The following is a 27,056-nucleotide window of genomic DNA, read 5'->3' on the forward strand; positions in this document are numbered from 1 at the left end:
TTTGCAGCTGAGAACTCAAATAAAAGGGTTTTGACAGTACAGGGTCAGCACTGGGTACAGGAACTCTGCAGCTCTTACACGACATTCAGAGCGGATTACAGAAATACCTAATCTCCTCGGCTTTCCTGATTTTAAAGTATTCAGTGTTATTCCAAAAGTCCTACACCGCTATTTCAAATGGTAAAAGAGATAGAAGGAATCAGGAATATTTTTTGAAGAATACTTTAGGTCTTGCTTTTAAGACCTTATGTCCTTTGTGTAAACACTATTCATGGTGTACAGCTCACAGTATCGTTTCTCAGCATAATTCCCCAATATGGCTCAATAGTTACAAATGATGAAGTATTACCTTGTGCTAATAGATGGATCTAGCATTTTAGTGTTCCAGTGCTGTAGAAAGGTTTCACCATTTGAAAAGAATCTGCAGTTCACAAGAGACATTCATTCCCAAATTAAACATAATCCTCAAATTCATATTTTTTTGGCATTATCTTTATGGACATATTTAGCCAAACCAAATTCTTATACTAACAAAAAAAGCAGATTGATACCAAAATCAGCATGTAATTAAAATCTGAGATACACATTCGGAATACAGACATGTTGCTTTAAATGTCATAAATAAAAATATAAATGAAAAATCTATAGTATATTGTACAAAATATATAGTACAGTGCGCCTCAAACGATATCTACAGCTTTTCCAGTACTTTTCTTGCATCCTGCCAAATCCCCACTTATCATTTCACTGCACTTACCCTGAACTCTCACAATGATCTAACCCTTGTTCAAAGTTAAATCGGAATACTGATTAAAAAAGCAGACAACTCTTAAGAAGATAAAGCATTGCAATTAAAAAAAGGAATAAGAAATTAGGTTATTTTACCATTGCTGTTAAAAGGTAGTTATGTAAAGTTAGATATGTGAAGTTTGAGAAGTGCACAGCTGAAATAATAAGGCCTAATAGGTGAACAGTGGTCTAATATGCTTTTCACTGTGTCTAGTTGGGCAGTAAGGGCGGTAAACTATAATCCTGGCTGTACTGCTTTACATCATGCTGTTCAAATAAGAACCATGTAAAGCAGTGGGACAGCATTTATAAAACATGCATGCACTTTGCACTGTTGCTGTAATCGAAAGTCTCACAATAACAGCCTAGTCCAGTAGTTCCAATGGTGAAACATCATGAAGCCAATGTAGAGTACACTGTTAAACTAACAAGGACAAAATCATTTAGTGTAAGATGGGTTTTCTTCATAGGTATCTGGGCTTTGAAGAAATGTTAGCTTCTGAAGTGTTGAATCAAATCAAATCCAATTTATTGCACAGAATCTGAAACTTGATAAGAGGTGCCAGTGGATATATAAATCTGATGTTAAAAAAAAAAAAAATCACTGTACAATCAACTGAGCAGTAACATGACAGCATGCTCCACTAAGGTCATAAGCACATCAATCAGTAAGTGAAAATACTGATACAGATGAGATTTAATTAAAGTCAATGAAGGAAAAAGCACCCAAGTTGTTTATTGTCTCACAGGAATGTAAGATATCACAGTGCAGGATGCTATGTGTCTTAATACAATAGTTATAGACAGGGGTAGTGGTTACTGGCAACTGAAGACAATTCATCATCACAGTTGATGAGACCTGGTGAATCACAAATTAATTTAGTGTGTTTACTCAGTAGACACTTAGGAAATAAGGCTCATTGCCATGTCTCCTTGTCACTTACTGAATCTGCAGGAAAAACTGACCTTGCACTGAAGAAAGAAAAAAAGCAAATTTGCTTTCATTTGAAGCTAACCAGTTTCCAAAGTAGGTTTCCTTACTGTTTATATCAAACAACTGCCTGTCATTTCCAGGGCTCCAGAGTTAGATAATGCTTTGGTCACAAATGAAGAGGAGCTAACTGGCCTTGGCACAGTGCCACCTGACAAACCCAGCATGCAAACTCTTACAGTTTTGCCAAGGGGAGGGATTCAGGCATGAGAAGTGAGGTCTTCAAAACCACTAAGGCCCTCACATTTCACAAGCACTAAAACAAACACAAAAAAATCATCTGTATTCATTCAAATGTATTAATAGATTAATTCCATGATGATAAAGACACATAATGAAACAAATCACATTTTAACCCTTTCCCCATTAGCAATAACTGGTAAAAAACAAAACAAAAAAAATCTGAAAAAAATACATAAAACATCAAGGGTCTAGCCTATATGATTTGCTGAGGCAAGATGCCTTTGCTATCTTCTCTAGTAGAACTACTCCTTTGGCCAAACTGGCAGATTATTCAATTCAAGACAGATCTTTCACTTATTATTTTATGAGCTGCTCTAAAGGTCTAGAGGCACATTGTTAGAATCTGCTATATCTTTAGAGGTTGCGATTGTGGTGTCATTAGCAGGACATCAAATGGTATTATATGGGGCGACTGGCAAAAGTCATCAATAACGGGGGAAGGGTTAATAATTGGTGTAGCTTTCAGGTGATGGTTTGGATTCAAAACATCCTGAAATTTGTATAGATGATAGTATGTATATACACGTGGATATATATACACATATATCTATCAATTAAGAAACATCGAATCATTGAGTGAGAGTGACAAACTGATATAGGAGGTTATGGACAGAATGTAAAATGAGAAGATGAGTGTTAGAGGGTGAGTGTCCAAGCGAATGGGCAAAGAGAAATAAGTCAGAGAGAGTAGGAAGGTAGGAAAACGTGAATAAGGAAAATAAATAAACAAAAACAAATAAGTGTTTCCAGAGACATGCAAGACAAGGGAGGTGGAGAAGTGGAAATATACTTGAAAGAAGCAGACGTACCATTAGTCGGATGCTTTGCAAACGACACAGAAAATCGCTTTACTGCCGGCATAGACAACAACTCTGAGGAAATAAAAAAGGTCACTAGTGTTACCATCTCTTTCACTCTGCACCTGTACGGGGTGGGGAGAGGGTGGGGGGGTGGGGGAGGGGACAGTGGTGAAGGTGTAAGGCGCTGAGGAAGAGGAGGATGAGGATTTCTTGATTAATAAAGGCTGTTCTGGACTGGATGGAGAAGAACATTCTAGAAAAGCTGTGAAAGGCGCAGTGTTGAGAATGCTGAGAAGAATAAGTAACAGACATATGCTTTCACATCAGGAAGTGCTGGTGCCCCCAAAAGGTACTGCTTACCTGCATCGCTCAATGCAATTTTTTTGGTAAAGCTGACAACTTCATATTCTTACATTCTTACCACAAGTTTAATCATTTTATTGATATTCATTCTTTCTTTTTTTAACCGTGTCATATTCTGTAACTCCCCCTTTGGCATATCATCAGACTATCCAGTAGGTCAGAAAGAGCCTTTACTGTACACCAAGACAAGGGAAAAGTCACACCTCTGCTATTCTAATGAACAATTCTGTGTATTTGTTGCAATTTGTTAACAGTAGTCAGTGTTTTTGAAAAAATTGCATTAGATCTCACTTCTGGGCTGAAGGTGTATTTTCCATGACAAACTATTAAGATGTCACCCAGAGACACCAGTAGCTTCACTGTATAAATGTCCTGTAACTGGTGAAAAACCAGCATTGGCAGTCCCACTATAATCAGGAGACCGACAGCATGTCAACGGCTTAGCTTAGAGAGATCAGGAAAGGAGACAGTGATGTGCTTATGGTGCAGGAGCCACTATTCTGACCCCTTAAAAATGAAATCCAGAGAGTGTTCTCTCAATCTAAGTTCCCTTAAGGGTGAATAATCATAGTTCATTCATCTCTACTTCAGGATGGGTCGTTTAATTCTGCAAAATGACACACTGCTAATTACTGTAGTCTATCCTAGGCCTCTTCGAATACAAAAGGCTGAGGTAGCAGAGACTTATTCTGTTCTACTGAAATCCACTCAATTTCGCTCTCTGTGCAACGTGCTCTCTCTGCATCAAACACAGACACACGCACACGCACGCACACACACATGCACACCTGAGCTTTAAAACTACTTTGTTAATAGTTCATCTGCTATGGTTTTGCCTCAGATTCAACGTCTGAATCAACCCAGAAGAAATCATTCAGGGCTTTACAATGAGAGGAAACAAGGAGACCAATGTGATGAAACGCAATGAAACACAGATAGTGGGCTCTGTATACCTGATGCAATATTAGTTAATGTGGGCTAGACACAAAACAACCTTCTATAAAATGGCAACTTAAGCAGAAAGCCCTCTGTGATAACACAATGACACCTAGTGGACAGTGTGACAATATACAGCAGAGCTTAGCTACAGAAGACAGGGATAGTTGCCATTACTACAAGGCATTGAAAATGTATCGCGTGGAATAGAGGAGTGAAGAAATGACTATCCTGCAAACAAATAGCTAAATAATTAGCATATGAAGGCATCTAAGGACACTTCTGATTTATTTTGTAATTTGTTTTAGGTGATCAATTTAAAAAATACACTATACATTGAACAAAAGGACAAGTTAAGAAAATAATAAGATGGACATTTAAAAGCATACTCTTAAATTAGTTTGATAGCCACCCCCACCCCCAACATTTGATGTTAAATAGTTATTGCATTTCATTAAAACACTGTGTGACAGACATCACAAATTAAAGCTTAGTTAAATATTTAAACCTTTCAAGCGGCTGAAGTTACAGTATTTTCATGTTTTCAGAAGAATTCAGTAAACCGCACTACAGTGCAGAAAGCACTCAAATAACTGGAACAAAAAGCTGCAGACAGTTAAATCATGACTAACTTTCCAGACTCTGAGCCTTGAAGACATCTGGTGGCTCAATGTTGTAAATGCACAAAAAAAGAAAAAAAAGAAAATGAACTGCAGAATATTCAGGAAGAAAGTAATTCTAACCAGGCCACCAAAACAAATGATGCCTTGGTCACTTTAAACTACTTAAATCTTCATTCCTGTGATTACAAATGGCTCATTTGAAATAGAAATCAAATCCTTTAGCCACATTTTTTATGTTTAAGGGTAGATGTTACATTTTACTCTAACACGTCTTAGTTTTTTTAATATTGGAATATAATGTTTATATTTTATAGCTATGGAGTACCTATATATTAACCATAAATAACAACATACCATTTTTACTATGGGCTCAAGGTAAAATATTTTTTTCCTATCATATAGTGGCATTTCACCATTTTATTAAACTTCATAGGTTTCCTAAATAATACACATGAATGTTATTTGACTGTAATAATCTAGTTTCACCCCTGATACAGTAGTTTTGTTATGTCTGTTTACTTAAAATATTATTATTATTATTATTATTATTAATATTATTATTATTAATATTACACAGCAATTGCCAAGGTAACCAAATCATTGCAATTCAACTAAGCACAGGAACAACCAGAGAGAATCCCCATATGTCAAACAACAGTATTCAGACCCAGGAAGGTTTCTGAAGATGTGTCAGACAACGAAGTAAGATTCCAGCTAGAAAGCCATTAGAATCATGTGTGTCAGTAAAGCCCACTAGCTTCATGAGAGGGAAGTGTTGATGTAGAGGAGTGACGTTGAGATGAGATTATTATTATACTTTCTTTTTGACGGACGATGAATATGAATATGAAGATCACACTGTTGAAAACCAGTAATAATGACATTGCTCATGGAAGGGAAACATGAAACCTAACTTTCCATATAAAATATGGAATTGGTACGATTCTCAGTTTACCTGAGGGATATTGTTGTATCAGCCTATTGTTGTATTTATTTCAATTCTATACAACCCTTTTAACTTCGAGAGAAGTTCTGAAGCCTGATATATGGCATTGTAAACCTGCTCATAATCAGTTACACAGACTGACTGACTGCTACTGAATGAGCAGCTCTCCATGCTGCCAATACATCTGCCAGGACAAGTGGGGCAATCATCCACGATAAAGTGAAATTGAATGCACTGAACACAGTGAGTGAGGCTAACCATCCACACCACACACTAAGGACTTCAATAGTACACTGAGCCCTACATGCAGCGTAAACATGGGAAGGATGCACTTCATTCAATGACTGCAAGAGAATGTGGTAGGTGAATAGGCTCTGTGAGGAATGAAGCCTCCCTCAATGGGATTAGTGGTCCTTTTCTTATCTTCTCAGCCTGCAACCCTGGAAGAAGGTCACTGGCACAGAAATAAGCTGCACCAAGTCTCCAGGCTGGCACTAAAGCACACTGCACTCAACTTCTGGAATTAAATAAAATGTCCTGCTAGGTAAAGAAAGGTTGACTTTTCCTCCATTTACTAATGCCCCTTTTCTCTTGTTGCAGTGCAATAAATTACTCTCCCATTTTAGTCGCTAAACTCTCCCAGCTGTGACAACAAGACAGTAATTCTTCTTAAAACAGATGCATGATGCATGTGTTAAATAATGCTATAGACAGATTCAACTAGACTTTATCTCACCTATGTTGGTAATCCTATAATCATATTGAGCATTACTGGCATTTTCTTAAAACAACCTTTATTACTATAAAGGGGGATGCTTTTTTCCCCAAAGACAGCAGCATAAGAGAGCCTGTAGGCTTAGCAATCCACTTTCTATACCTGTGAAAGGACTGACTTGCATAAGTTGACCTTATGTTTGGTATGGCAACATGGGCTGAAGGCTTACTTGTTCTGTGTCTGTTCTAAGACTGGACCTTTTCCAATGGTGTGGCTCTTCTGGTAACTGTTCATGTTTCACAGTTAGCTATCCTGTCTCATAACTTGGGCGACACGAGTTAAAGAAGCGCGTGAACGTACCGTCTTTATAGGACAGACTGCCGGAGGAGAATTTTTTGCGATGTGTACGAGCGTAGTCCTGCAGGTTGGGGGCGCTAGAGGACCCCCCTAGGACGGTGGTACTGAAGAGCCCTGCGCATTGGGACCCTGTGTAGGAGAACCACAGGGTAGGGGAGGCGGAGATTAGTCTACACAACACAACATGCAGTTATTCAAACAATGCATTGTTTTCAGTCACGATGAGAGAATAAAAAAAAGGAGACACTTTAACCAAAATTCATGGCTCATACCAAAGGTCATTGAAACACACATGCTTCACCGAGTGAAAAGGTATAGCCAGCTGGTAAGTCCCTTCGAATGGTCTGTAAAATTTAATAGTTTTATAAACAAAAGAGAAAGCATAGCAATGCCAGACATTTACTAAGGCATTTACGTATCGCTTGAAACATGATGTGAAGTAGTAAAGTCTTCATCTGCCTATAAATGCAAGAGAGCAATGCATTTACTGGGATGGTAATAAATTATGACTCCAGATCAGTGTGCCCTCAAATGTTACGGAGAACAAGAATTAATATATATCGTCTGCTTACTGACCACTCCTGTCATATTTTACAAGCCAATCAGACATGTTTAATTTACGCCAGACAAGGATAACACAGCTAGTATGTGTTATGGAAATGCTGTAAACCTATGGAATTACAGGAAAGTATCGAAGTGTAAATATAGAAACGTCCCCAAGAGATTAGGTAATTACTTAGGCATTAGATTAAGAGAGATTAAATAAGAAGCTATAACTTTGTTAATAGGTAATTATTGACTGTGATCGTAATTTCTTACAAAATAACAAGAATATTTTCACATATATTTGGTTCTCATACACAAATTATGTTATTATGCTATTAAAATCTCAGAGACCAACATATTGAAATAAGAGTCTAAAGGAAGAATCATGCAGTGTGAACAGAAATCTACCTAGGACTGTATATATCGCACAGAGGATATCAGAGGAGATCTACACAGGGTGTGGAGGCCTAGCTCATTTGAGCCATGGGATCCTTAAAAACAGATTATTTTAGGCACACAGATACATCTTCACAGATTAGATTATTCTAACATGTATTAATGACAGAAATGCATTAATTGGAGATGCTAATAACAGCAATTTGATACAAACCTAAGCCGCTCTGTTTCATCTCTGGAGACTGTCGAGAGCAGGAAGGGAAGAGTCGATAGCCCCCTGCCTTTGAGGAAGAGGTTTCAGAGAGAACCTATGGGAAAAGAAAGTGTGATTGCAACAGTGCAGATGCCCTACCACATTAGACATGAAACAGACATGCTCTCATCACTGCTGTACCTCCATGGAGCCGGTCTTGCGAGTGCGAGTGAGGGGGGAGCGCCTCTGGATGCTGACGGGCTCAGACAGCGGCACAGCTCGGTCTGGCTCGTCTTGGGACAGGTCCTCTAGGCTGCCTGGGTCTGTCTGCTTCTCCTCGTTCTGTCACACAGAGACACTTCATCATAGATCTGCCTTAACAAACAGCTGATACACATACAAATACTTCAGGTCTTTCTATGCAGACTGGTAGCATTGTTATCAGTTATCCATCTTTATTAACAAATTACTGTACAATGTCTACTGTACTATTGTAGTTATTGAGGGGAAAAGGCATGCTTTTTTGTGCCTTTGAGGGATTCCTAGGAGAGAATGCAATGCACCCTTGACAGCCACAGTCCCTCCACCCCCCAGAAAAGACACTTGCCTCAGCAGAAGCTGGGCGGAATCCAAACCCCAGGGGTGCGTTCTCTTCCTCCTCGCACCCCTTCACCCCAGGGCTGAAGTGCAGCTCTACATGGAAGCGCTCCTCCGAAGAGGGGTCCTGTTCAACGGCACACCAGAGGGTTAACAAGGACCTTCAACCAAAGCAAAAAGATTAAATGGCCAAGATACGAAATCATGCTCAGGGGAAGAATGCAGCAGACCTTGTTGTTGTCCTCGTACAGCATGATGACAATCTGGGTCATGTAGTTGAGCTCGGAGACCGCACTCAGGTAATCCATCGCGCGCCTCCACTGCTGGTCCTTCTCCTCCTGCCAGAGAGACACAGAGACGCAGAGTGTCAGTAGCAGGAAGGACTCCATTAGAACTTGTTTATTAATCCACAACAAGAAGGAGGGACTGCATTGGGCACCAGGCCTGAATTCAGCACAAGGGGCAATATGATGGGTTACTTCTCGCATGTCTTGCAGAGTGAAACATTCATATTAGACCTATGTGACAATTCATTGCCTTCATATTTGTTTTTTTGTTTTATTTTTTAATACAGTATCTCTGTTCACTTTTAGCCACTAACCCCTGAAACTATGACGTTTAATGCTTACATCCAGGAGGCCTCCATATCGGAAGATGCTGAGCAGGGAGTGCACGTGGCTCTCGCTGGTGAAGTACAGCCGCGTACGCACGTGCCGTCCTGGTGACATCACTCCACGGGAGTACCTACAGAACCAATCAGAAGTGCCCATTGTTATCGCCCCACTGAAACGCTCAGTACCGAGGAAATATAAAATTAATTTAAATCTGCAGTTTTGTCAAATCAACACTCAAATCAATATATTCGAGGATAAACAAAAAGCTTGTGCACTGTAACGAATAATAATAGTAACGTCAAAGTAAAAATCAGTCACAGTAACTCCTCAGTATCAGCCACTCTACAGGAACCTGTGCAGGGACTCACAGAGGGTGTAGCTTGTTAACAGATTCATCCTCATGCGTCCTCTGCATGTCCAGCTGGATCTTCTTAACCAGTGGGAGGCAGTAGGCGTAAGCTATGTCCAGTTTCTCCTCTTTACTGATACCGTACTCCTGGGAGGCAGAACAACAACAGCGAGCAAAGACATGAGAGGTTGACAAGATGACATCATGGGAAGGAGCTTGGGAAAGTTTGGGAAGATAAATATGGTAAAACAAGTCTCTCCAACAAAGTTGCACCGCTTACTGGTACACCTAGACTAAACAAACAAATAATAGCAAAGGCAAGAAAGAAAAAGTATATTTTCAGACAGGCATACAGTCCAGGTTATATCCTACCAAACTAGTGGCGGCCTGTACCTGAGGAATGATGATGTCAGCTAGAGCGCGTGATAGTCTGAAGAGCTCCAGGGTGTCCTCCAGGCCCAGGGAGCTGTTGTGCTGCACATCGTACTTCACACAGTCGTAGATATCGGGGATTTTGCTGATGTCATAGCGTCCACTCTTCATCCGGAAATCCCGCTCCAGCTTGGACCAGCGCTGCAGCATCAACTCCAGGGTCTCGCTGTGATAAAGCTGCAGGTCTGTGAGGAACAGGGACAGGATTAAGATACATGGACAGCTGTACGTCTTTCCGAAGGCATCCCTCCTATAAAAACAAAGGGGGTTTGATTAAATGGTAGCTGCAGTAAATGTATCTAATGTTCTCAAACAAAAAGACTGCATTCAACGGTGGTGGCTACTGAAGTGTGGATTCTGTCAAGCATAACAATCCAATATCATGTGTGGGCATCACAAACTGAACGGGTCAGTAATCCTCCCTGACCTGCAGACTTGGGGTCCTCTAGTCTTTTGCGGATTTGGGAGGTGAGGCTCTGGATGAGGGCGTACACCAGGTCACAGGTCTTCACAGGGTTCCTCACTACCTTCATGGAGTTCACCAGAGACGAGCTGGAAGTCGGCGCAAGCTGTACACAACCACCATCAACATACAGATCAGCAGCCTGTATTATAACTACACTGAAAAGCTCAGATTAATTCGACAGGAAATACATTGTAGGAGTGTTTGTGATCAATTTCTCCCCGACTGACACTTGAGCTTCTGCATACAGAAGAATAGCTTGGACACATGGACACTAACAATTTCAAGAATCTATAACATTTGTCATGTAATTAGTTTTATGTAGAAGTTAAGCACAAAGATGATGACCATTTGGAATGAAACGCTCTGTAAATTCCCCTTACGTTATTCATTATTGCTAATTATCAGCTCCTAAACGATCAAAGTACTTTAGAGCAATTATCATCATACATTGAATACTCTGCAACTGTCTAACAGCTCCTGAGGTAATCAAAATCATGTTCAGCTTACAGAAAATTAAATTGCTCTTAATTTCCTGGACTTCTCATTATCACAAGGAAAAAAAGGGAGGAAATTCTGTGTGGCTGGGGTCCGCCAGTTACCCTATCGAAGTCCTCCTCCGTGAAGTCCTGATCCTTCTGCATGATCTCGTGGAGCCGGGCCTTGACTCGGTGCTGGCAGCCACTGAGCGAGTCGCTGTCGCTGTCCAGCAGTCCGTTCATGTTGGCGCTTTTCACCATCTGGACCAGGATGGGAGTCAACTCCCCCTCCAGAGCCAGCAGACCCTGAAACAATGCACAGTGAGGGTTAGAGGGAGATAGAGGGGAGGGAGGAGAGAGATTGGATAACGGAGAGAGAGGAGAAGGAGGGGAAAGGAAGGAGGAAGGAAAGAAAAAGAGAGTTCAAGGGTGCACTCTGCAAAGGTTTAACCGTCTTGGTATCTCTGTCCATGGGATAGAAGCAAGCTCAGGAATGAGAGGGGATATAATGGCACATTCAGATGGTGAAGAAGGTCAATGTGGTTAGTTTGAAATGGGATCTATCGATTTATAGATTTATATATTAAACTTGCTTTAAAATGTACTTCTCATGCTGGAAAGTTGTTTTTTCTCCAATGTGTCTGTACTGTACCTTTGCAAACGCTGCTGCGGTCATCTGTACCCTGCCCTCGTCAGATGCGTAGATTTTAAGGTCATGCCTGTAGGTGCTGTGTAACCGGAGCAGCCCACAGCCTGGAAACCCAGCGTAGTCCCCTAGAGTCAAACAGTTGAGCATGAGGATTGTGTACTCGCACAGCAATACAGCTGAAAGCCTGCAATTATTGTATCTACAGGTAGATGTCACCCTAGTGTGAAACAGAAACTGTAAACTTGGAACCCAGGTGGAACGGCACGCAAGCCCACAGTGAGGCACTGAGCAGATCCAGGAGTGGATGTGGATTTCCCAGCATTATAATTGATGTTACTGTAACAAAAAAGAACGGGGTATTTAATATGCCCAGCTCACTGTGCAGGAACACCACATTGCTTTAAAGAAAGAAAACATGTGTAAGTTAGTGGTAGATAGAGATCCAGTGAAGTCACACAGAGCATCCATCTGCAGATAGAACACATATGTTAAGGATCTTTCCTTCCTGTAACTTTCAGTGAAGAGTCGGTGTGCGGTGAAAAGAGCACAGGTTTGTGTCCTGTAACATTTTCAACGCAATACATTTTTCAATATTTTCAAAATAGATTTTTTTTTTTTAATACACTGACATTGAAAACCGCTTGCATGCTAAACAAATATAATGTCCAAGAGTCCACAACAAGAAAAATAAGATTACTTTGTGCAATTCATCATTTAAAATTAGTCTCCTGTAGTATTTCCACATAAAGAGCACACAGCACACGTCTTTAGTTATAGTAAATAGAATAATTTGTATTAGATCTGCAAAGACTGTAGTGCAGATAATTTCTTAACAACTTAAGAAACCTCACATTAGATCTATTAACATTTTCTATTGTGCATAATGTTCTTGATGTATGCCAGTGATTTATTTTGAGGAGAATCATTGAAATGGTAGTATAACTGGATTAAGTGTACAATACAGATATTTTACTCTCAGGATGTAAACAACATTTTAATGCATTTATCATGTTTTTGTCATTATTAATTACAATATCTTTTCATGCATTTAGCATACTCTCTTAAAATGACATTTGGGGATATTTATTTTAGTTTGGTTTATTTCATGTACACTTCATGTGTTAAAAGGTAATACACATTCATAAATTGCCCAGCTTTCATTCCTCAGAAAAGCCAATACGATTTGTATGGACAACCAGATGGACTGATTTCAGATCTTCGCACGCTGAGCAGGTGGGAAACAAATATAAACTGTCTGTTCAATTTCCTAATAAAATCACAAAATGCCATTTTAATTGGAAACGGCTGCAAAGGTTGCAGTATCCAGAGAAAAGTACTAATTGCTGTAGCTCTGAACCCCATGAAATATTGCTGGAATGGGATTTAAAAGGGCTTAAAGGAAACCTAGCTCTGCATTGACAACTGTGAGCAAACCTGTTACCAGTTGCATAAAATACATGTATTAAATAAGTTAAATTAAATAGTCACAATGCCTTTCACAAGCATACAGTATTCAATGTAAGGTACTTCGTACAACACCCCAAGACTCAAGGAAAGAGGAGAAACCCTATTTGTTTTATGCAACTGGCCAATGTTCCTTTGGGAGTGGCGCTTGGAACAGCCATTGTCATTCAGAAGCTGATATGATGACCGAATATGAAGTAAAAAAACAAAGTAGAATTTGCTTTTCAACATCACATCAATGAAGTGCCCATGAATATTAGCAGGTGAAGGGTATCATATGTTGCACTTTGCAAATACCATCCAAGGCAGCAGGACAATGAGACTATTTATTCATTAGACTACTGAGACAATGAGACTATTTATTCATTAGACTACTGAGACAATGAGACTATTTATTTATGCAAAAATTAACCTTCCAAAGGGGATTTGCAAAATTTGCAGATTAGCAAAATGTCCACTAGTTCACAATTGATATAGAAAAGACTGAAACAGTTCAGCCAAGTGTATTCCCACCCCCGCCAGTCAACTACATTAAATCGCTTCTTTCTGAATTCAAAAGTACAAACCTTATAACAGGTTAAAAACAGAAGTATTAATTGAAACACACAGAGTAGAGTTAATATAAAACCACACACATACACAAAAAAGCCAAATCATAAAATACTATACAGCCTTCTGTCTGTACTTTGAATTAAAATAAAATGTTATGATAGTGTTCATACTTTTAGACTTTAAGAAATTAATTAATTAGACTCTTGTAAATGTGCTTCATATTCTACTGGGAATATTTTATGACATGCATTTTTGTTTTACTCTTGTTTCCATTAACACACATTTTATATTTTCTTTGAAGAAAAAAAAAAACTATTTCAGAGGACATGGCTGTGCTTTATCTTCTACAAAGCTTAAAATGCTGAATATCTGAAAATATTTGCAAACTTTGCACTCTCCAAGATTTAAAACTAAAATTAAACTAAATTGGTTACTGTTGAAATAAACTTCACATTATAACTCCAGTCCTTAGATTGTAAAGGAGTATTACACACAAAAAAAGTAAAGCAATTAATTACCAAAACTGAAAGAAGACACTCTTCTAAACTTTGATATTGACCTTGGAAGTGACATCAGTAGTTAAAGAAATATGGAACAGGTACACTTCAGGACAGACACTGGCTATATCAGTTTTATGCACAGCCTCCAGAAACAAATTCCTTATTCTTCGTTTATTTTGTTTGGTCCCCAAAAAACATGGCGGAAGAAATGTGTTGTTTTCTCTTTTCCTAGTTTAGCACACCCCGAGTTGTTAGTCCAATGAATGTGTTAAAAGTGCAGCATGGTTTTAGTAGGAGATGAAGGCAGAACTGCGTTGGGCCGATGTTAATATGAGGAAGGAAAGGGGAAAGGTGGTCCAAAGCCCTTCTTACCACAGTCTATAGGGGACTCGCAGCCAAGGGCCCTGCGGCTACCATCTAGTTAACGAGTCGAAAAGGTAGGAAAGAAAGAGAAGGATTAACAGGAAACTTGCACTCTGGAATGTAACCCCCTTTTAACACAACGAAAACCTTCTGATGCCAAGTTGTCATACCTTCAGTGGTCTCAAATCATCATCACTTGCCAACAATTAAATATAGCCACTGTGGTGTTAGAGAGACAGAGAAAAGGACAGAATGTGATTGTATGTACTGTGACAGAGGACCTCACATTATTTCCTCTCTCCCTTTCTGTGAAACTGTCAAAACTATATATTTCAATCTTGGAAAGAATAAATAACTATAATAAATGTGAAAGGTAAGTATACAGTATAACCTGTAATGTAAAATGAAAACTATTTGATTCATTTTTTTAAATTGTTTTTAGTCATCTTCACTAAAGCTTGAACGTTTGAGTTTTAGATGTGTACATTATAACGATGAATGAAATATGTCTGGGTTAACATGTGGATGTATTGTTAAATGAAAGTTTAATGGCGTCAAGGATTTAAATACCTTGTTTGTGAATCTTCTTTACCAAGCAAGGTTCTAGTTAATGGTCACCACCACTAGCATGACTAGTAAGTCAACAACTGTAACTTGCAGTGTTCTTTCTCATGCACATTAGCAATCTGTAGCACAAAAATTATATCTTCATGATGCAACATATTTGGGAACAAAGTAATTCAGATAATGCTTTAGGCAGAGTGAACAAAAGGTTGCTATGGAAAACATATGTACTCTCCAGGATGCTTGGGCACAGACAAAATAAAGAATCGAAAAAAAGTGAGGTGCAAGTGAAAGATACTGCAGAAGTGAAGGAAAAATGACATGTTTTATAAAAAACAAGAAGCACAGCAAACATATCTGGGAAGCTGCAGGACTTGGCATTTTTTATTAATTTTTGTTAGCCCTGGTAATGGGATGTTATTAATTTTCCTAATCTGTGCTTCATTCAATATTGCATGTAAATCCCATGCATGGGATCTTTTGTGTGGAAGGTTTTGTGTGGAAGGCTCTTTCAACTCATGCAAAAATAAGCTTTTAGTTGTAAAAACATTTGGTCATCTATTGTCTTCAGTACCGTATACCTGAAAATGGTAGTTGTTATCAGCTACTTTCTTTCAGATTTCTCCATAGCGGATGATGGATGTCCTAATGACGTACTAGTAGGATTAGTACAGTGCCTTTGAAACTGAAAGAGCTACCCAAACTACTGACCACCCTGCCATCTGTAACACCTCCAATAGGTAGTTAATCCTTTGGAAAAAAATGAATGTCCCTGACACTAGGAGCTTCATTACGGCAGCCTCTTGTGTGTGAAATGAGAGAGGCAACAAGCACTACAGTGAACTGATGTCTTCCACGCTGCAGGATTAATGTGCTGCAGACAGGCCACTGCGGACACAGAACTGTACTGTACCTTGCCCTCCGGGATACATGCAGCGGAAAGCTCTGCCCAGCTCCTCCGCCTGCACCCTACCCGCCGGGGTCAGCTCCCCTCCCCACTTGAGCACCAGCAGCAACGAGGGGCCATCCTTCCTAGAGTCTGCAAGAGACAATGTCTCACAGATCTTTCGTCCACCTTCAGACCCTGTCAGAGTCAGCTACTTCTACTGTCATCAGGGCTGACTTCAAATAAGCTGATGTTTCGCTCCTGATACAGTCAATAATGAAGTAGTTCTGTTTGGGAAAACAGAGACATTTTCTAAGATAAAATTGCTACTGAAGTCTCGTTCCATACTGTACCTTCTTCCTCACTGGAGGTTTTGGGTTGCCCATGGGGCAGGTATGTGATTTGCACTTTCCTGTTGATTCCAGAGAAATGTCCATACCTGCAAATAAAAGAGATCAGCATCCTGAATGACTGCTCATGTAAACAGACATGACTTCACTCCCCGTTACATCTTTGGATGGATTTGAAAAACGAATGGCAGATATGGTATTTACTCTTGGACTTGTTTTATGAAAATATATTTTAGTATGACCTTTTATAGCTGCCGTAGTCCATTAATCTATCATGCACTGTCATTTGACAGCTTTATATATCAGGAATTAAGAGCTGATGTGGAACATAAATCAGAAATTCAAATATGAGAAAAGTGTCAAAATGACAAGATGTGGGGATTTTCAAAAACATGCAAACTGTAGACAACAGCACTGCACACAGTAGTAGAATGAGCCTGGCAAGCAACAGTCAATAACAATGACACAAATGAAGATAAATTATCACGATTGTACACATTATATTAAAAGAGGCATTATGAAACTGCATTTGCTCGCTACAGAGGCATACGAACGATGGGCAGCAAGATGGCACGCACAGTGCAGAGTATAAAAGGCAGAGAGTCAGGGAAAGGTAGAAGGGATGTGGATGCAGCAGGTCTGCAATCACCATAGGTAGCACAGCCAAATTATTAACACTGAGTGATGTGGATTGATAAGGATAAGGAAAGGAATTCTATATATAAAAAAGTTATGCCTTAGTGCAATTTACAATGTAAATAAAATGTAAAGATCTGTACAAATGTTAAAACGTCCACAGAATCTACGGTTTGTGTTCAAGCTAACATGGTTTTTTCTTGTTTACTTTTGCGGATAAAGAAACACTGCAATAAACTTAATTTCATTTGTAACTGAAATGGTTCCTAATGCATCTCTTGCCCAAACACTTACATCTCCAGCACAGTCTTCAGCTGCTCCAGCTTGGATTTCTTCTCCTCGATCTCACAGTCATTGTGCTGCCCCAGTTCAACCAACAGCTGTCGGGCAATGTCCAGCACTTCCTGAAAGACAACCGTGTGATTCGGGATACATCAAACAGTTGGTTATGCTTGGACAAGAAAGCAAATATAAGAAATCTACCCCAAGTATATAAAAGCAGACAATTTTAAGAGAATAGAGTAAAAAAAATGCTAAAAAAATACAGATATATTAAATTATTCTTACAATTTCCTGTTGAGTTTACCATGAATCCCTAAAAATAAATCAACCCCAACAAAATGCAGATGCAAATCTAGATTTAACAATGGATGAATGGATGACAATGGATAAAACTACATAATGAAAATTAAAATGTTCCTATATAATGGTAGGCAGTGGGTACTGACTATATGATTCATATTTAATTTTGGCATATATCTCAATGGGTAATTAATCTGTGTGGTAATAAGTATTCAAGGTCCCAAGTTATGTCAGTGGTTACATCTCTGTGCTTCACTCTGGTTAGTCTACCATGCACAACCCTTCCATACCTGTAACTGCTTTGGCTTCTTAAGTTTCAGTTTCCCTGTTTTGTATCCCTCATATTTTTCAAACAGATCAAAAAACCTGAGGAAAAAAACAACACAGTAAGGAATACAGCTTAATAAAGATATATGGATTTCTTCAACATATTATTTTGTATTAGTTATTTCAGTTATGAAGTTTGGCAGACAAAGGACTGATTCCAGTCCACAACAAGAACTGTAGCTTGAGTCATACATTGCACAAGATGTCCACTACTAGGACACAGACAAATGCAATGTAATAGAAACTCACATTGGGTTCCTGACTTCCATCTTCATTTTCTGTTTAGGGGTTCGATCTCCATGTCGGATTACTGCAATAACACAACGTAACTCCATCCTGTAAGAGAATAATCAGGTAAGGGTTTGCCGAGCCAGTATGAAGTCAAACAATATCCGCAACCACAAACTACATCTAGTTGTGTGTACTCACATGGTTCCGGAGGTGGTGGGGACAATGGGAATGTCCTCTGCCTCTGTGGGGATTGACCAGGGGATGTGGAACTGAGGAGCCAGCTCCCGCATTACTATATTCCTGGTAGCCAGAAAAATCCATTAATTACATTCTTGTCATTTCTGTTACATGCACCTTCGATGGACTAAGCAGATCAATTCCTCATCCTTTGTGATAAATATCAGGCATTGCTGCCTGTGACTTGAGTTGCATTCAATTTTGTCATTAAAACAAATGCTGTGCGTAAAGATGCGAGATATCATTATGCCTATATTCAAAAATAGTCATCTGGTATATTCTCTCCAGATATATAAAACACAATTAAGTAGGGCTGTCTCCGAAGGTTCGTTTGGTATTCAGACCTTCGAAGGTTATTACAAACTGCACCCAGTAAAGGGTTAATGGCATAAAGGCAATGCGGTGGGGAGGAGCGTAAGGACAGGGGATAATAGGTGAAGGGAGATGGAAGAAAAAGTCAGGGCAAGTGTGTTCAGTCCCCGAGACCTGCGTGTGCTGCACTCCCTTACGAAAATGAAATGTATTGCATTATATTTTTAAATATATTGCCATACATACCATATATGTAGCCTTCATATCAAAATATATTGTACAGTATGCCACAAATAAAATATATTCCTGGTATATTATATATTATAATACACACAATCTATAATTTAATATATTGTGCTTGCTGTTGCCCTAAGAGCAAGTAATAGATAAACCATTCAAATAAGACAAAGTTATACATTTGGGTTAATGTTACAATATTTACTTTGTTAATAATGTGTATTTTTATAGTACAATTAAACATTTGTTAATTTGTTAATTAATGTGTATATACAGTGGGGGAAAAAGTATTTGATCCCCTGCTGATTTTGTACGTTTGCCCACTGACAAAAAATGATCAGTCTTTAATTTTAGTGATACTATAAATTCACTTCTTTAGTTGAATTTTATAAGTGTACCTTACGCTACAGGGGTCATAGGCAGCATTCCTCCTCCTCCAAACATGGCGAGTTGAGTTGATGCCAAAGAGCTCGATTTTGGTCTCATCTGACCTCAACACTTTCACCCAGTTCTCTGAATCATTCAGATGTTGGCAAACTTCAGACGGGCCTGTACATGTGCTTTCTTGAGCAGGGGGACCTTGCGGGCGCTGCAGGATTTCAGTCCTTCACGGCGTAGTGTGTTACCAATTGTTTTCTTGGTGACTATGGTCCCAGCTACCTTGAGATCATTAACAAGATCCTCCCGTGTAGTTCTGGGCTGATTCCGCACCGTTCTCATGATCATTGAAACTCCACGAGGTGAGATCTTGCATGGAGCCCCAGACCGAGGGAGACTGACAGTTATTTTGTGTTTCTTCCATTTGCGAATAATCGCACCAACTGTTGTCACCTTCTCACCAAGCTGCTTGGCGATGGTCTTGTAGCCCATTCCAGCCTTGTGTAGGTCTACAGTCTTGTCCCTGACATCCTTGGACAGCTCTTTGGTCTTGGCCATGGTGGAGAGTTTGGAATCTGATTGATTGATTGATTGCTTCTGTGGACAGGTGTCTTTTATACAGGTAATGAGCTGAGATTAGGAGCACTCCCTTTAAGAGAGTGCTCCTAATCTCAGCTAGTTACCTGTATAAAAGACACCTGGGAGCCAGAAATCTTGCTGATTGATAGGGGATCAAATACTTATTTCCCTCATTAACATGCAAATCAATTTATAACTTTTTTGAAATGCGTTTTTCTGTTTTTTTTTGTTGTTATTCTGTCTCTCACTGTTAAAATACACCTACCATTAAAATTATAGACTGATCATTTCTTTGTCAGTGGGCAAACGTACAAAATCAGCAGGGGATCAAATACTTTTTTCCCTCACTGTATATTCTGAGGATTCAGAATCAGAGGACCAATCAAAGGAGGAAAAGAAGGTATACGTTATCACAAGATTTATATATATATATATATATATATATATATATATATATTTCTTTTTTTTTTATTATTATTTTTTTTTATATATTTTATTTTCGTAAGGGCTAATAATTATTAAAACTATGTGTTGTTGTACCCGCAGTAATGAGGTGGGTCTACTCCTTGGAGACCCCTACAAGCATTACAATACTAAACCACACTTCAGATGTCCCACAATCTAAACTAAAACTTGATTTGTATACTGCCCATTACTTAGCCTAAATAAAAGTTGGTGGATAGAACTAAGTTTGTAATAAATCATAATAAAAAGCCCCTCAGCTGCCACTGTTGTGTCAGCAGGCACTGGACCAGATTAAATTTAGACAATGTATTTTGAAAATATACGATTACACTGATTACACAAACAGTTGAATGTAAATTTGCAAATGAAAATTGGTATATCATGGAGGAACAAGCATTTTCCAGGATCATTTAACCAACTTAAATTTAAATTATTATGCCTTATTTTTTAGGCTTAACAGGTCAATTGCATAGAACTGTAAGCAGCACACTGGAGATTATCCCATAGTACGCAGTTATATAAAACTCTGCAAGTTCGTTGCAATTGTTGGGATAATAATAATAATAATATATAATGTTGACACAAACTCTGTACTGTAGAAGTGAGTCTTTAACAGTTAACCCAAAGTTAAGGTTAAGGTTGCTGTGTTGTGGTGTCTAGTATATACTACTTTCAGTACAGTACTGAACACTGGGATATATTCATCAAGGGGTTTACATCGATTCGCTATTTCATGCAAGTAAAATCAGTATAAACTGTGTGCTTGTAAACAATATATTAAAACATGATTAAATATGATGTTCAAGATAACTTACTTAAGGGAATGTTTTATTTTGTTTATATGGATTGCCTATAAAAACAAAAAGTAGGATGTTTATTCAAATCGATACACTAGTAGCTAACGTGACATCATCAATAAATTATGCAAATTAGTACCAAGGAAGCTTCAAACCTTCATTCAGTAATGTGTTCCAAACCTTCGAAGGTTAAAATGTACCCTTCGGGACAGCCCTACAATTACGGTAAATCAAATCCATGGAATTCACTAGTGATGAATTTTTTTTTGTGGCAATCAAGACTGCCCCACCTACCCCAAGATCTTGGCACAGTCATCATAATACTTCATAGAGTTCTTCACAAAGCTGAAGCCATTGACATCACACACATAGGAGTGCCCGTTGGCTCGCAGCAGGTCAAACCCACAAACAGTTTGCTAGAAGAAAAGCATGGGTCAGCCATTAGATTAAGTGAAGCTCATAGATCAAATACTAGGCCAACCCTAATCCTAGGTTTGATGAACCCTGCCCCCTGAAGCTTGGAATGATGTTAGTGTTTGGTTTAGAGTTTAAAATTAAGAATAGGACTACAATTACAGTCAGGCCATCTCTTAACCCTAGCCTCAGACAAATCCTAAACCTAAAAAACTAAGTACCCATAACCTTAACACTAATCTGGGCCCTGAACCTAACCTCAAACCCAACCCCTAAAATTACCGCAATGCCTAAACCCTAATGTTAATCCTAACTTTAACCCTTACCCCGGCCCTGAACTCATCCACCTGCTTTTGCTTTTATCTTAGCACAGCACAGAGTTGACTGGGGCCGACCACCTCTCGCCACTCTAGCGCTAATGTAATACTACCTTTCGAGTGCATGAGAAACGCCTCACCTTGAAGGCCAGGCACACTTTTCTGGCCACCAGCTTCTCCATGGCAGTGAGCATCACAGGGTAGCGGATCTCCTTCCCCTCACTGTCACGCTCCACCTTCCCGTCCAGGGCGGGAGACTTGCGAGCCTCGGCGTGGGCGTAGTCCGGCCCCACGGTGTACACCTGCACACCACAAAACATTCAGCAGCACGGGGTCACTCACCACTGTGAACACAGGGATGGCAAGGAAAACAACTGAACCGTCAACAGCACACCTCCTGTAACATACCTTCACGTCTGTTCCATCCGTCGGCATGAATTCCTCGTAGATGTAGGAGCCGGTCTTGCGCACACTGCTCTCTGGGGAATACACACTGCTGCGGCTGCCAATCTACAGGAGTAAGAACTGGGGTTAGGGCTTCTATACACTGAATGTGCTTTGTAATACATCTTTCTCACATTGTTCAAAGTCTTTAAAACAGCAATGTGCCACTGCTGTACATGAACTATGCACTACATTGACAATACTCTGCAGTAATAAGAGTGACACTTTGTGTTTTGCACTTCAGTCACTTTCATCCAGCTTTACAAGGGTTCATCGTGGCTGTGGAAAGTAAAATACCTTTCTGAAGAGGCGCTGACTGCCACCCCCAGCTGAGGTGGGGTAGTAGATATAGACATTGTGGTCCTCTGCACTGACTGGCTTCTCTACAAACGGCTTCTGGAATACCTCTCCATTCACCTCCACATGGTCCTCCCCTTCAACCAGGTTGCACTCTGGGAGGGACAGAGACAGACACAGATCCAGTGAGAAAGAAAAACTCCAAAGGGTTTACAGCTTTCAGTATTATCTTTGTACTCTTTAACAGCGATAACTCTATAAACAGTAAGGGGAGGCTGGAAATTGAAATTACTTTGTGTTCTTTGAGAAGTTATTATTTTTGTCTTAATTAAATAAGGAAGTTGAATTACAATCAGTAGTCAGCATTTCAGCAGTTCCCCCTTAGCTGATATTCTGTCCAAATAATAAACACAAGGGTAAAACCTTTCTGGTCTGTAAATCTGAGGCAGTTTATACTGCAGCTTTATATTTCAACTTGCTTAGAATATTAAAAGTTAAAAATACTCTTTTAAGAGTTGAGAAAAGAAGCCTATGAACATTCCATTACCGTTTAAGGCATCACAGCTGTCAAATACATAAAGGCCAGAAACACAGCAAGACAAAATATGTCTTAATGGTCACCGCTGTCTTTGTATGTACTGTATTCAAAACATTCAGAACTGCAAAAACATTTTCATCTCCATGCACATACAGTTATAAAAATAGACAGGGTTAGACACAAGGCAGTTACACAAACACATGGATGGAAATATTTTTTCTTTCCAGTTACATAGCAATCCTGCAATTATAGCACTTACTTTTTGTAAACGTACTTCTTTATTTGAAAAAATCCATCAATTAAGAAATGTGTACTTATTGGTCAGTATGTTGATTCTGAACTGTGCCAGACAGAGAACTGATGCTATACACAATTTAATTACATCAATTGATTAGGGTTTATGCCCAGTGCTAGACAATCCTAAAATTGGAAACTAGGCCCATGCAAATTGAGTAGAAACACAATTCTAACATTATCACAAGTATACTTTTTTTTAATCTACTTGACCCCAACATAGAGTAGGTGTCTCAGCTGGCTCAGTACTGAAACGATTGATTACATTAAGTGGTAAACTACAGGCCAACTGAACTCCACACCTGCTTAGAGGGGACTGCACTCACCTTCTGGTTTGTCTGGATCTCGGTTTAACACAGCATAGCGTGGTAAATCGATCCCTTCTTCCTGTAAGATCCGATACACCTCTCTCCTACAAAGCAGGTGAACAAGCTCAACAAGTCAGAACCATGATCATTCAGAAGACCATGTCAGCATTGCCCTAAAAATCTAGTGTCCACACTAAGGTTCTTTGCACTTCATTGGGTAGTATTAAAATCTGGGTACACTTAGTTCTCTCATCCTACCCCGACAATGATTAGTACAACACGTTGTTTCATGCTCCAGTGAAATACCTGTCCTGTATGTAGTACTGCATATTCAGGTCATTGATGAGAAGTGGGCCTCTTAGTTTTGCATAACTCACTGCCTTGTCCAGAGGAAATCCTGAAAGAAATGTGATCAGTTCTTGGTGTTAAAAGGTGAGTGCTGCAAAGCAATCAATCTCACTCATTTACTCCTCCTTTCATTTCAAACTACACTGTTCATAGGCATGTATACAAGAAAACATCTAGAAAAACATCTAGAAAAATGTTCTGAAACAGCTCAATAAAAACATAGTTGTACGCATACTTGGGGAAAAGTGCTCACCTAAAATATTTGAAAAATGTTTGCGTTGTGTTTTTCTGACAGCATCCAGTCACTGAGCCAATGAATAATACACTACAGTAGCTGTGAATGAAGGCATTCTTTATGACTAGGCTGCATAATATTAACACTGTTTTCATTCCCACATTGCCGTCTTCCAGGAAAGTAACCCACAAACAGAATCTGCACTTGTATTGGCTTCACCTCCTTCTGATCTTATTAGGCATATAAATAGATGTGGGCAGACATCTAGCCAGCAAAATACTGCCACAGTACATTTAGCCAATTGGCCCTGAAAGCTGCCATGTACCTATTTGTGGTACTGTATGTAGGCCCTAGATAGAAGTCCCACTGAAAGCCATACCTTTAGAGTGGAAGGAGATAAGGCAGTCACAGAGGGGCCAGTTGTCCACTGGTTCATTGAGTATCACATCCTCGGGGAAGATGACCACAGTGATGTACTCAAACTTACAGAGCCTCTCCAAGATCTGAGTCATTGGCTTTGACTTGGATTTCTTTGTCATTGCGCAGATACCCACCACGATCTGCCGCTCAGGGGGCTGTGGAGAGAGTTGGGAATTGCCAATCTTTATTAAATATATCTTAACATTCCCATGCAACCATGCAGTGCAATCCATGTCTACAAAAAAGTTTTCCATAATGTAGCCCAGTAGTCTGACCACCTGGGTTCAATGCTGTTGTACCCTTGAGTGAGTGTTTTTTTTGTTTTTTAACTCTGCTATTTCTGTCCAGTGATGCTTTTACAAAATGACAGAATGCAGATCAGCCATTACTTTTGTTTATAATGCAAAATACACTGTGGGATTGGTGTGTGGCAAGTAGCTCTGAGTTTTCCAGTATTCCTCCTGCCTACACTGCAATCTCCCCATTTACCTCCCCCCGTGGCCCTCCCCGACGGCCCCTCACCGAGTCCGCCTCCTCGTCGTCCTCGTACAGCTCCATGTCTGTCCTCATGCTGGTGTCCCCCAGGCTCTCGCTCTCATCGTCCTCGCAGCCCACGAAGAATCTGGGAGCGCCGTGCTGGCTCTCACCGGGGCTGCTGGGCTCTGACATCACAGCCCACCACAGCAAACCTTAGCGTCTTGCCGCGCCATAGCACGCCAACACACAGTGGGGGGCAGCTCAGGCACAAGGCCGGGAGCACACACACCTCCAGCACTTTCTCTCTCACCCAGGCAGGGTCTGAGCCAAAGAGAGGCAAGGATTAACACCAAGGAAAGGACACCTGGTAGCCTGGAAAGAGAGGTCCCGAAGGTCTGGGTGAAGCAAAGCTGAGACAGTGCGTGATCTCTCCTGTTGCTCAGCAGTTCCGGATCATATTCCTGGCTTTGCCTTCTTTAGTTGATGCAAAATTTCTAGAACTGGCTGTAAGAGATATCAATCCACACATCTCTGGATTCTGGTCAGTTTCTGAAAGAAGAACACAAAAATACATTTTCTCAAACATTAGGAGGTAGAAAATGTCTCAGTCATCAGGGCTTCATGCTTCAATGCAGGATAAAGCACAACCAGCAAGGGAATATTAGGAGTCTTAAGTAAAATGGGGGGTGGGTGGGTTAATCAAAATGTTCACCTTCATATTTGCACAAAGTAAGTTCTGAAAGAAACACTTGATGTTGTGTTCCTTAAGGGTCTGAATCCAAGGATCTTCAGAATTCCAAAGAGGGCATCCATTCTTCAATTAGCAACTTGGGAACAGGCGGGCTCAGATGTGGGACTGATTGAATCCTGCTTATCCTACCATTTTATTGCCCTTCCAGATGCACAGTAGCTTACTCAGCAAACTGTAGTGTCAAAGCAGCAGACAGCAGGAGTCTGTACTCCAGCAGGACCTTTGGGATCTGTCTACAGTGTAGCGTGACAACTCCAGCACATGAGCAACTTCACATTAAAAGCTTTTTATCTACTAAAACCAGTCATTACATAACAAAATACCTCCTACAGTGGTACACAGCCCAGCTCGTGATACTCGTCTCCAGATAATGATCCAGCACAGACAGAGAAAATCCAGAGTGCTATCTCATGGGAAAAGTACTACTAACTATTTTCTGCACCATCACTTCAGTTTACAATGCTAAAATAGAAGTATCTGCTTAAGCATGCCTTAGAGGTTAAGTCATCAATCTTCTAATCTTCTCTCATTCAAAATCCGAATGTACAACACTGAAAAAAAACCTAGCCTCTTTCCTATTACTTAACAAAAATAATTATTAATATAATCAAATCAGGTAATATAAAATGTACACAAGTAGTCATATGTTATACATAGTGTACTCTAGCATTAGATTTGAAAAAACTAAAAAGAAAAAAGTGAATTGCTTCTGATGGGTGTATATCATAGAGCACATGGTACGGAAAGAAAAAATAGAGATTTAGCAGGTTTACTGTATCAGGTAGCATGTCATTATTTAGACCACACTTGGCGAGACGCTGTGATTTGTTCTCTTAGCTATCTTTAACCTGTTATCTATATAAATCACTTCAAATTCTGGTAGTTGTAATTGAAAACATTCACTGCCTTCATCACAAATGTATTTTTTATGATGCACTTAGTTTATATTGTTTATTGAACCATATTTATTTATCAATTATAGGCTGTATTTAGTGTGAATAAAATACATATTAAAAATACAAAACTGAAAAATGGATGAATAATTCTCCATAACCCTGAGTTAATACTTAGTGGAAACACCTTTGGCAGCCTAGATTTGGGAATATATGACCCTTTTTCTTTATAAAACTATTCATGTTCAGTCAAGTTCCTTGGGGAGCATCGATGGACAGCAATCTTCAAGTCATGCCACACATTTTCCATTGGATTTAGGTCGGGGCTCTGACTTGGCCACTCAAGGATATTTAACTTTTTGTTCCTTAGCCACTCCTA

At 39.6% G+C, this 27,056-nt stretch overlaps 1 protein-coding gene across 7 annotated transcripts in view; it reads right to left on the bottom strand.

Annotated features, from left to right (window-relative positions):
- Positions 1–27,056, bottom strand: part of ppip5k1a (diphosphoinositol pentakisphosphate kinase 1a) — a 41,974-nt gene that overhangs the window by 9,130 nt on the left and 5,788 nt on the right. For 4 of the 7 annotated variants that reach the window (XM_066701583.1, XM_066701582.1, XM_066701579.1 and 1 more), the window contains exons 2-27: positions 25,079–25,582; positions 24,516–24,711; positions 23,860–23,950; positions 23,572–23,657; positions 22,414–22,568; positions 22,081–22,182; positions 21,813–21,974; positions 21,236–21,357; positions 18,135–18,236; positions 17,955–18,041; positions 17,669–17,744; positions 17,091–17,200; positions 16,164–16,249; positions 15,838–15,963; positions 11,485–11,606; positions 10,956–11,138; positions 10,318–10,459; positions 9,852–10,075; positions 9,478–9,605; positions 9,125–9,239; positions 8,726–8,833; positions 8,506–8,622; positions 8,100–8,240; positions 7,920–8,013; positions 6,767–6,892; positions 2,833–2,895 (exon numbers count right to left, since the gene is read on the bottom strand). In XM_066701583.1, the coding sequence (XP_066557680.1) occupies positions 2,833–2,895; positions 6,767–6,892; positions 7,920–8,013; positions 8,100–8,240; positions 8,506–8,622; positions 8,726–8,833; positions 9,125–9,239; positions 9,478–9,605; positions 9,852–10,075; positions 10,318–10,459; positions 10,956–11,138; positions 11,485–11,606; positions 15,838–15,963; positions 16,164–16,249; positions 17,091–17,200; positions 17,669–17,744; positions 17,955–18,041; positions 18,135–18,236; positions 21,236–21,357; positions 21,813–21,974; positions 22,081–22,182; positions 22,414–22,568; positions 23,572–23,657; positions 23,860–23,950; positions 24,516–24,711; positions 25,079–25,225 (3,211 nt within the window). In that variant the 5' untranslated portion in view covers positions 25,226–25,582. The remainder of the gene's footprint in view (positions 1–2,832; positions 2,896–6,766; positions 6,893–7,919; positions 8,014–8,099; positions 8,241–8,505; positions 8,623–8,725; positions 8,834–9,124; positions 9,240–9,477; positions 9,606–9,851; positions 10,076–10,317; positions 10,460–10,955; positions 11,139–11,484; positions 11,607–15,837; positions 15,964–16,163; positions 16,250–17,090; positions 17,201–17,668; positions 17,745–17,954; positions 18,042–18,134; positions 18,237–21,235; positions 21,358–21,812; positions 21,975–22,080; positions 22,183–22,413; positions 22,569–23,571; positions 23,658–23,859; positions 23,951–24,515; positions 24,712–25,078; positions 25,583–27,056) is intronic. The other 3 variants (XM_066701585.1, XM_066701581.1, XM_066701586.1) reach the window with 2 other exon arrangements.

The sequence above is a fragment of the Amia ocellicauda genome, chromosome 4 (assembly GCF_036373705.1).
Source record: "Amia ocellicauda isolate fAmiCal2 chromosome 4, fAmiCal2.hap1, whole genome shotgun sequence".
Lineage (NCBI taxonomy): Eukaryota > Metazoa > Chordata > Actinopteri > Amiiformes > Amiidae > Amia > Amia ocellicauda.